The sequence below is a fragment of the Diadema antillarum genome, unplaced genomic scaffold (genome assembly GCF_040938485.1).
Source record: "Diadema antillarum isolate AM-2024a unplaced genomic scaffold, OU_Dant_1.0 scf00000024, whole genome shotgun sequence".
NCBI lineage: Eukaryota > Metazoa > Echinodermata > Echinoidea > Diadematoida > Diadematidae > Diadema > Diadema antillarum.
This window is the reverse complement of record NW_027270913.1, coordinates 1,219,280-1,230,796: the sequence shown is the minus strand read 5'-3', so window position 1 is coordinate 1,230,796 and position 11,517 is coordinate 1,219,280. Positions and strand designations below refer to the sequence as shown.

Here is an 11,517-nt window from a genome sequence, read left to right as displayed (position 1 = left end):
TGAGGATACCAGAGAGGCCGTGCGAATACAGAGTCAGAGACTGAGCTGGGCTGTGTATGAACATGATGAATATATCGGTCCAGACTAACTTTCTACAATCAATGCAATGCAAGGTTAGCCAGCAGCGTAGAAATTGGCTGTCATCCATAGTCCCTCATGACACCATGTATGATGTAATAGTAAATACTTTGTTGTTTGTAGGCTGACCCTGAATTGATGCCTGACGGTAGATTTTCGGTTTCAGCCGGCCACACAGACTAATTCTTTAACGTTAACGTAAGAGTACTAAGACATGTAAATTTACAGTTGTATTTCAACGTCAACTTAAAAACTGATCACCTTCTAAATGTTGAATCTGTGTCTGCGCCTGCGGTTGTCATTAGTCGTCCATCATCGCGTCGTGGTCACGCACGACACGTCCAGCCAGTCATGACTACGACTACACCGCGTACCGTACCATCGTCAAATTTCGCGCTGTGTGTGCAATGTGTATGTAGTACAGTGCGCATCAGCAGCTGTAGCTAGCTGTGGCAGGAGCCACACGCACCACCGTGCTTGGGTTTTGGTGGTCTGTATTTTACAGACCTTGATTACAAGTAGAAGAGAAAGTCCAGAACAGGGAAGCTGTCAGACGTTTTACGTTTTCGTTAACAGTTATTGTATGATTCCCATTAAAGCAAATATTTATATGATGTCCATGGGTCTGACTTTTAAATAAAGTGGTTTTATGTATTTTTTGTGTTCTCGTTGCTCTGGTGGAAATAAGCAGGTTTAGAAATAAGAATAAGATTATTTGAACTTTTTTGTTTAGGCCTATTACAAGCAGAGGCAATAAATTATTGGAAACTATCATTAAAAAGTACTTGATATTTTTAATTTTTGAAACAAAATTTTTCATGAAGACCTATACTAACTATGTTTTCCTAGTAACAATCTGGTAGACCAAAGCTTAATTTCATGAATAAAAAGTCCGATGGATTCTCCAAGCCCCTATTTGATAATGCACTAGTCCATTTCGCGCCAAAAATACCGCGCGACTTTCATTATGATTGCTGATCGTAAACACCACACACTGCATTCGCATTTGTGCGTGTACACTATAACTATTCCATTGACAGCTGCACCTGTACCGAGATCGAGACGTGTATACCAATACTGTACATACAGTACCGTACCGTCGCGTAACAACTACTGTACATCGACACACGTGTGTGATGCGCTGTTATAATTAACATTTCTGTCATAATTCTGCCACCTGTGTCCTTGGCTCCATTGAAGAGATGCCGTCGAGGGTCATATCTATCATTCCAGTAGATGTGAAAGCCAGGTAAGACTGAAAAATCTGAAGACTGAACATCTGATTCATTTTGTTGTGGTTGTACTTGTAATTAGTGTAGTAACATTTACCAACAGTGCATATGCAGCAGTGCAGTAGTTATCCGATTGCCGATCTCTTCTAGACTAGATGATGAACAATTAACGTTACAAGTACAAATTACAAGTTGTACATTGTGCGTCATGTTGATGTTGATGTTTGTGATGTTACGATGAAAATTGAAATCAAAGTTTACTTTCTAGAATGGTCAAGCTAAGCTTGTGCTTTCGAATAACAAGTTGTAGCCAGTGCAGTGCATGAGTGGCAAATGGCAGTAATAACCGTATGTTAATCAAACCTGTTTGCATGCAGCAGAATGCCTACGGAATGTATTATATAACGCCTGAAGAGATCCTTGTCATTTGATTCGTTGTTTGACATTGATCATTTGGCCCATTTCACTATGACGTCATCATGGTGCAATTGTAGATCCATTTCAGTTCGGGAAACCCACTCACAAGGGGGGCCCCTCCTTATAAGTAACCCGTCCCCCTTATAAGTAACCCCCGGGGCACCCCTTATAAGGAGTCTCCACGCTTTTTTGCAATGCAGCGCGAAAATGAAAGGACTGCGGCAATTCGCTTGATTATGTCCATAAAGGCATTAAAGCTTCACAAGTTTCCTAGTTACTCACGAAATTTGAGCAAAATCGGTTTGAGGCATCATATCTAAAATCATGGATTTAAATGCGATGTCAAACGACCCATGCGAATGCTGAAATGCGAGCGATTACTGGCGTGAGTGTCGCCAGGCGCGGCGGCGCGGCAATGCTTGAGTGCAGACGTGGCGAGTTCGCGTTGCATTGCAAAAAAGCGTGGAGACTCCTTATAAGGGGTGCCCCGGGGGTTACTTATAAGGGGGACGGGGTTACTTATAAGGGGGACGGGTTACTTATAAGGAGGGGCCCCCCTTGTGAGTGGGTTTCCTGAACTGATTTACCGTGCAATTTTGGATCCATACGATTTGGTCCATTGCACGCTCGCTGAGAGCCTGACACACACGGGTGTAAAACGCTCGCTTTTGTAGTGTGTGTATGCGACAGCGCGCTAGCGTAAAGTGCTCAGGGAGCACTCTCGCGATCTCAGATTCTCTCTTTGTTTCTAAATTAATAAAACATCAAATGACAAGGATCTGTGATAGGCGTTGGCATACAACAAATAATAAATGTTTTCATTCGTGCGATGGACAGAATATTTCATTCGGTAAAAGTAAAAGATGAAATATGATCCATTCAACTCGGCTGCGCCTCGTTGAATGGATCATTTCATCTTTCACCTCATGAAATATTCTGTCCATGGCGTTGCACTCATAAACATTCATTATGCACTTGTCAATGTAATGACTCACCCCACTACCCCCGGACATGGGTGCGTCATTTCCTCGTTTGGTCCGTCAAATTTGGGACCCAGGTGTGCATCATTTTACCAGCTATGTCCGTCAAATTTTTGACCGAGAGGTGCGTCAAAATCCCATCATTGTCGTCAAATTTTTGACCGAGGGGTGCGTCATGGTACATCACTTGGCTATGGAAAATAACACGCATTTATTCTGAACCGAGGGGTGCGTCATGGTATGCACTTGGCTATGGAAAACTGCACGCATTTTTGCACGCTACCAGTACCGGATACACGTACGTACCGCGAGTGAATTTACAGTGAGCGCTTTCCCGCGGCAAGTGAAAATCAAAGTCGGGAAGTGTTTTGGAGTAGGCCTAAGAGGGAAAAATGCTTGCCCGAATCTGGCAAGCAAATGATTTAAAAGCCACCCTTTCTCCTCACATTTTCTTTCCAACAAACTCATGAAATCACGCATACTCAATCTCAAGCCAGACGGACTGTTTAGCGATATAACGATTTCAACCTCACAGTACTATAGTAAAATTAAAGATCGTATACGGAATTCCGTATACGATCTTTGGTATACCGTTGCGTGGTGGTGCGTACTGCGCGTACCTGCAGTATAGTAGCAGGCAAGTCGAGTGTTAGTGGTGCGCGACTCGCTCGCTAACGCTGAGCAGCGTGCTCGTTATTCCTCATCGAACGTACATCGTCCATGTGTTGCATTCAACCGGACTAGAAATGGCCGCGCACATACAGCGCATCTGCAGACAAGTCATGGCCAGGTGACTATGGATTGCATGCACATACACTGTACATTCGGAATATCGTAGCAGCAGAGTGATGTACGGTGAATGACGGTACGGTGCTTACAGGGCTAGGGTAAGGGAAACTTGCCGAAACTTTGACAAATTGTGTTTACGAACCGAAAGAAAATGAAATTGCGTGAATAAAGTGTATGCAAAAATCCTTTCAGTATTTACGGGGTGCGTCAAATGTACCGAGGATGTCCGTCAAGAAAGTGACCTAGGTGTTCGTCAAAAACCCCGTGTTGTCCGTCAAAAAAGTGACTGTGGTGTTCGTCAAAAACCCCGTGTGGTCCGTCAAAAAGTGACTGTGGGGGTGCGTCAAAAACCCCATGTGGTCAGTCAAAAAATGACCATGACGCACCCATGTCCAGGGGTAGTGGGGTGCGTCATTACATTGACAAGTGCATTATTTGTAGTCTATAATGTATTTCGGTGTGGCAGGTGTAGTTTCAGATTTATTGACAGTGGTAAAAGTGAAACAGCCACTGTAGTAAAATTGTCAGGTCTTGGCTGTAAATCTAAAAAAAGAGCATGAACCTCAAGTGTGCTTAATCCAAATTTAAAGTTACAGTACTCATTAACCCTGGGACGCTGTGACCAGTAACTAAACAGTGCCCTTGCTACTCAAAGTTGTGTACTGTGATGCATGCATATTCCATCAGTCACTCATCGTTCAAAACAAGACTTGGACTTGCAACAAAAAGCAGCATGTTGTGATACCATATTGTTGAAGATTTTACATGTAAATGGATGTGTGTCCCTCACCATTACTGCTCCGAAAACAAGATTAATTGCCATCATCTTTGAGACCATCTCTCGACAACCACCACTCGAGCTGCGGTTTGTCATTTTGGCCATCTCATGAGTCACGGAAGTGCAGTAAACTGTGCATGCACAAATGAATTACGTCATCAGCCACAAACATGTACAATGTTGCTCATAGTCCTCATGGACAAGATGAGTTAGTGTTTTGCATTGTATTGTATACGGCATATATTTCGCGAGTCTAAATTGCATACGTCACATCCACATCGGGATCAGAGTCAATATTTTTGTGTGTCTTTAATTTCGTGAATAGCATGTACCTGACTCGCGAAATTCGCGGAAATAAAAACCTTGCAAAATATTTGGCGTATACAGTATCATGAAGTTACAAGGGAGATAGAGGAGGAGGCATGAATTTCTTGTAAAGTAGAAATTGGATAAGAATTAAGGAAGTTATGACATTTTGAAATTTCGTTCAAAAAAAATTGCAAATATGGCGAGGAGTCACAACTTGCTATTTAAGTAAAATGCAAGCTAAAGTTTTTAGCTCACCTGAGCCGAAGGCTCAAGTGAGCTAATGCGATCGCCCTTTGTGCGTCATCCGTCGTGCGTCGTCCGTCGTGCGTAAACTTATTACATTTTCATCTTCTCAATAACCCCAAGACTGATTTTCCCCAAACTTGGCAGGTAGCATCCCTAGGGGGTTAGAAACTCAATTTGCTAAAATGGGCACCATGCCCCACCCAGGGGGCCCCCAGGGGGCCCAAACTTCCCAAAATTAAGGAATCTTTAAAAATCTTCTTCTCTAGAACCAGAAGTGATAGAGCTAAGTTAATACTATGAGCTAGTACATTGATGACTGTAGTTTCAAGTTTGTTCATGGTGGAATCAGGGGTGCCCCCCTTGGGACCCAGGGGAGGGGGGTGGGGAGGGGTCCTAATGGGGCCTACATGTAAATTGTACATTTCCATCTTCTTCTTGAGAACCCCATGACCGATTTTCACCAAACTTGGTAGGTAGCATCCCTAGGGGGTTAGGAACTCAATTTGACAAAATGAGTACCATGCCCCACCCGGGGGGCCCCAGGGGGCCCAAACCTCCCAATATGAAGGAATCTTTTAAATTCTTCTTCTTTAGAACCAGAAGTGATAGAGCTAAGTTTGATAATACTATGAGTTAGTACATTGATGACTGTAGTTTCAAGTTTGTTCATGGCAGAATCAGGGGTGCCCCCCTTGGGATCCAGGGGAGGGGGGTGGGGAGGGGTTCTAATGGGGCCTTAATTGTACATTTTCATCTTCTTGAGAACCCTATGACCGATTTTCACCAAACTTGGCAGGTACACTGTAGTATCCTTTATGGGAATCAAAATGAAGGAATCTTTAAAAATCTTCCCTGGAATCAGGAGTGATAGAGCTAAGTTAATACTATTTATGACTGTAGTATCAAGTTTGTTCATAGCAGATCCAGGGGTGCCCCTCTTGGGGGCGGGGGGGGGGGGGGGGGGGGGGGGGAGTGATGGGGAGGTCCAAATGGGGGCCTAAATTGTACATTTTTATCTTCTTCCTGAAAACCTCATGATGGATTTATCAAATTTGGCAGGTAGTATCCGTAGGGGGTTAGGATCTCAATTTATCAACATGGGCACCATGCCCTACCTAGAGGGCTCCAGGGGGCCCCCAATCCCCTCAAAATTAAGGAATCTTTAAAAATTTGGGCCCTTATTGTACATTTTCATCTTCTATAAGAATGCCTGGTCAAATTTTGGTAGAGCTGTGAATAATTTAGATTAGTGACTGCGTGAAAGGTGAACTTGCGATATTCAGGTGAGCGCTAGACCCGCGGGTCTCTTGTTGTCCTACCCAGTGAATTTTAAAAATTTTCTCACTTTCTCAGATCAGTTATCTCATTAATTTGTTGACTACTAAATTTTCTTCAATGTCCTGTAGAGAACATATTGAAAACCGTGACAAGCAAATTTATCTGCATTGATCACCAGATTTTGTATGTACACATCAGAAGAGTTGTACAGTACCGATACAAGGTGTGTCATGTTTTTAATCCTTTTTAGGGTTGAGGAGCTGGATGTTGATCTTCAAGATGGCCTGCTCACAGAAAAGGTAAACCCTTGTCTAAATCATCTCCTGCATTTAAATTTTTGTGTTTTTTTTTGTTGTTGAAAATCACAAGGATCATTTTTTTTTTTTCAATAACAAGTCATATTGTGTACTAGTACAAAATGTATACTAATATTAACTTCGGTATCAGGGCAAGTACCCCCCCCCCCCCCCAGGATAATTAACCCCAGGTGGCTAAATGCTGGTTAGTGATAGGGTGAGAGTAAAAAGATTAGGGTTAGGATTAGGATTAGATTTAGGATTAGGGTTGGGGTCAGTGTTAATTGTCCAGGGGGTACCTGCCCTATAACCATTAACTTCTGGTTCCAACTTGAATTTTTTTAAATTTTTGAGTAGCTGTTGCTACATTATAATATGTTACATTGGGGTAATATACGTATGATATTCCAACTTCTGATGCAGGTGGCTAGCACAAAAAAAAAAAAAAGAAGAAGAAGAAACCTCTTCATACATACAATGTTTTTAAGTGTGTCTGTGTACACAGTACATGTACTGTAGGTCATTGACTGATTCTTTTATAAAGAGCCAGTCAAATGGAAGCCAGTGGAAAGCATGCTTGAAATAGATCATTTCATGTGAAATTTCATCAAATGATGATAACCTCATCATCTCATCCATTGAGTGAGTAAAGAAGAGTAACAAAAAGTTACACTTTTTTCATGTTTTTGGATTGTCGTCTAGCTGTCAGTGCTAGCTGTTACAATGTACAGTTGTAATGCAAAAATTGTGCAAGATATCATACACATTTGGCCTTGGTTACTGTAAACACCATATATTTAGTGAGTCTAAATTTTTGTGAATCAGGACTTTCCGATGATTTCGCGAGTGGTTAAATTTGCGCTCGTGAAGTAGGGCCTACTGTACTGACTGGATCCGACAAATGTGTAGGCCTACGTGTGGGTCACATTCATATCGGGATCAGAGTCAATATTTCCGTGTGTCTTTAATTTTGCGAATACCACCTGACTCGCAAAATTCGCAAAAATAAAAACCTTGCAAAATATATAATGATTTGGCATTTGATATTTGATATCTGGCTTGATATTTTGTGACCAACAGCTTAGGAATGATTTAATATGTTTGATAGTCATTTCTAGTCGTTCTGAATGCTTGACTGTCAGCCTACATAAAATGTCAGGTAGAAATGAAGAGGGCTCAAGACCTCACTGAATTTTAGATAATGGGTGTGTGGCATTTAAAAGCCTTATAATTCTTTTTACATTGTTTCAGGCCTTGTTCTATTTCCTGCATTTCCTGCAAGCAGTTTGCCTGTACTGACATCATTGTCTGTGTCTTACTTTTTGATGTGATTATATATTCAGGATTTGATGCTTCCTTGATAATATGCATGATATATCATCTTTATTATGAACTTTAGTTTCAGTCATTAGTGTAAACTCTGTTTTACCTGAGATCTCCTTTATTTTTCTGGATTATTTTGACGTTTGCAGGGCTATCTCAAGAAGAAGAGTAAACTCCTGTTTGAACACATGCCAGATGGCATGCAAAAAAGGTAAGTCCAACCTATCAAATCAAAAGCACAACAACATTTTTGTAAGTTGCAATGAGAAACCTTACTTTGCCACTCAAAATTCATAGGGCTTGTACATAGGAGGAAGATGTCTGAATTTTTACTGCTGCAGTTAGCTTTTTGTAATCAAGTGCAGAGAATGATTTTCCTGTTATCACATAGCAATTGGCTGCAGTTGTGAGTTCATTTTGGATATGACTGCTCTACAAGATGTCATTTGTGTAGCAAGTGCTTAAAGTTCCTATTCAGTTGCAAGAAAGGAATTATTCTCTGAAGTGCTGTTCTGCAAAATATGTTGCTAAATATCTATCAAAAGATATGTCAAACAGACATAGTAATAGTAATTTGCCTGTTAAAGTTAACAGCCTCAATTTCTCTGTTATTGGCAGTGTTGCAACGACAATTATGATGTGTTTTCACAAGATGGCAGCGGAGATGTGCTACTCAGTACAGCAGGTCTTTCTCCCGACATCATCAAACCAAGAGGATTCTGATAGTAACATGCTTGCAAAAAAAAAAATGAATGTGAAAAGCTGCATATTTCAGATGAAAGTATTTCTATACCACGTACATATTAACAATAAGGAGGATAATGATGGAACTTCAATTTGATTCCTTTTTTTTTTTTCAAATTTACTCTTCTTTTTTTTTTTCAATGTCCATTACCAGGTTGAAGTCCTTTGAGGATGAACTGAAAGATGAAGTACTCACAGAGGTAAGTCTGCATTGCTGATGCATGGTCATGAGTAATTTACAAGAAAAGGTGTTTTCCTTTGAGGCCTTCAGGTGAAATGACATAATTATCTTTACATATCTTAACATATCTTTAATCTTTATCATAACATATCTTTTTACATATCTTTACATTACATAAAGTATCTATAGTTTGTATGCCTCCGCCACAAATACAGAAAATATAACATGGAGTGACAAAAATGTATTACTCCTTGGAAGATTACTTGTATAAAAACATTTTTGTGCTGTGTGTCATTTGCAGAAGGGCTACTTTGCTAGAGTGACAACTCTCCTCGCCAAGTTTCTGGACTCCTCCCCTCAGAGTAATGGAAGTGCCCAAGATCATTCTGGTCCACCAGGCATGGGTAATGGAGTTGCCAAGAATGGTATATCCACTCAATCATCCAATGGGGAAGGGAATCATCATCCTGAGTCTGGTAAGGCGAATGGGCACTCCAATGGTGAGAGCAGTGTATCACCCACCAGAGATGAAACAACCAGCCAATCAGAGGAAGACATGGATGCAGACTCTTCCACTTCGGAAAAGGAGGGGTCCAAAATGAGAAAGAAGAAGCAGAAGAGGGACAGTGGCGGTAGCGATGAGGGGAAGGGGCGGAAGAGGAAAGTTCTAGGAGATGATGATGAAAAAGATGAAGAGAAGAGAGAGAAAGGGGAGGAGAACAAAGAAGAAAAGACCACGCCCGATTCAAACTCTACCAGGTCTGCCAAGAGGAAGCGGTCTCCGAAAGTTGATGCCAAACAGCCCAGCATTCTCTCCATGTTTTCCAAAGTGTATGTACACAGATATCACAACAAAGCACTTGAATTGTAGATTTATGCAAGGATTTCACGTACAAAAAGCTAGTTCTGTGTTCATGCCCGTGTGGTTAATCTTTGAACTTGGTGTGTAGTCCTGACTTACAAATGTATAGGGTGGGACTTTGCATGTGTAAACATGTGGTGTTAGAACACAAATCAAAGCTATGATAAGGCACATTTTACTCAAAAATAAAATTTGGTGCTGCAGAATTATTAAAAAGTCAACTTCCTCTTCATTGCATCCATTCCAGACCTGTCAAAAAAGAAGAAGACAAGGAAGCTTGTGCCAAGACCTTGAAAGAAGAACCTGAAGACGTTGAGGAGGGCAGTAAAAAGGATGATGATGCTCAGATGAAGGAAGATGAAGAATCAGAACTCAGTGGACCAGGTGGAAAGAGAATCAAGAAGGAAGAAGATGAAGAGAGCAAAGATGCTGAACCTCTCTCGCCCACGTGAGTAAAGTAATTTTTTTTTTTTGTAAGTGTTTGTTTGTTTGTTTGTTTTTTGCACACACCACCATTCAATTTTGTTTCCTTTTGTTGTTGTTTTTTGTGAATCATCTACCAGAAATTTGGAATATTAACCATCACTGCAATGTAGAATGTGCCATCAATACCTTTGTGCTGTTTGCAGTATTTGTAGCATGATTTGTTTCTCTGAACTTATTAATCAGGGCAGATAATGTGTATCAGTGTGCATCTGCAGGGCTTCTTTCAAGTGTTAATAGTGGATCACAAGATGGCATTCTTTGATATATAGGCCTATCTTTTTATAGAAGTCTAGTCTTATGTTGTTTTCCAACCTTGATACTATACAGGAGGGATTTGAGGCAGAAACCCAAGACGGCTGCTCCAAGTTCAGAACCTGTGGCAAAGGTAAGGCATGCCATGTATCAGTTTCAGATTACCAAACTTGATTATCCATTTTGTATAGTAAAGAGGAAGAGAAATCAATCAGCATTTTTTTTTTTTTTTTTTTTTTTTGCCTGTGAGGCAAACAATACAGTCTAGCCTTGTGGCATGACTTTCATTTAATAGATGAACCATCTTGATGAATATTATGATAGGTGAAGGTGGGTATGCACATGAACACATAACTTACAAAGTATAATTTTGCTCGTGATGGTGGGGGATTCAATTAAAAAGTTTTTTTTTCTCTGTTTTTGCAACTGAATTAGTGATACCCTGATTTACTGTTATCCTGAACACTTAGGCTTTGTCTTTGTGACATGCGTAATCAAAGATACATTTTGAAATTTAGGAGGCAGAGTTCCTCTCAGTATTGAATTTGAAGACCACTTAGTTTTTTATTTCTCACAGTGATGTCATGATATCATCCTTGACTTGTTTGTGCAGTTCTATAAAAATGAATAGATATTCAGAATACATTTTAAACTTAATAGCGCAATTCATTGGACGTCGAAAAAATATGCATGTTGTAACTCTGTTTCCATAGCAACCTCCTCTTCGCTGTAAGGAGTGTAGACAGCTGCTTGATGACCCAGACTTGAAGCTCTTCCCTGGAGATCCAGATGATGCTGTGAGTATCAACATTTTTTTTCTTCATATGTTGTCATGTGTGTGTGTGTGTCTTTGTGTGTGCACACAGGATGTGGCCTTTCAGATCAATGTCCAGAAACAAACCATGCATTGATTTTATTCATTTGATTGTCATGATACCTTGGTTTCATTGACATTTAGAATCTGTGTCAGTTACAGGTGAACTCTATTCATTCATATCTATTTGGGTAGGATAACAACTTAGCCATTTGAAAAGATAATCACATTCCCGAAGAGTGTGTACACTACTTACTACGGTGTACTAGTATTTCTGTGTACAAGTTCATAGTCAATTGTATAGACCATCACTTTCTGATTTTGCTGAAACTTGCTGGAATTTCAAAGACTGTGTTATGCAAATAGGCATTATCAATATTTAGAGTGACATCTATTTTTCAATTTACATTTTCATTATTCCTTACATCACTACCCCACCATCCCCCCCCCCC

General features: G+C 40.5%; 1 protein-coding gene across 1 annotated transcript in view; it reads left to right on the top strand.

Annotated features, from left to right (window-relative positions):
* Positions 1-1,280: 1,280 nt before the first annotated feature.
* LOC139732382 (DNA (cytosine-5)-methyltransferase PliMCI-like) overlaps positions 1,281-11,517 on the top strand; it is a 37,066-nt gene continuing 26,829 nt past the window's right edge. Inside the window, exons 1-8 of the mRNA XM_071643251.1 lie at positions 1,281-1,327; positions 6,358-6,406; positions 7,876-7,937; positions 8,625-8,670; positions 8,953-9,482; positions 9,761-9,961; positions 10,327-10,384; positions 10,965-11,048. Coding sequence (XP_071499352.1) covers positions 1,281-1,327; positions 6,358-6,406; positions 7,876-7,937; positions 8,625-8,670; positions 8,953-9,482; positions 9,761-9,961; positions 10,327-10,384; positions 10,965-11,048 — 1,077 coding nt within the window. The remainder of the gene's footprint in view (positions 1,328-6,357; positions 6,407-7,875; positions 7,938-8,624; positions 8,671-8,952; positions 9,483-9,760; positions 9,962-10,326; positions 10,385-10,964; positions 11,049-11,517) is intronic.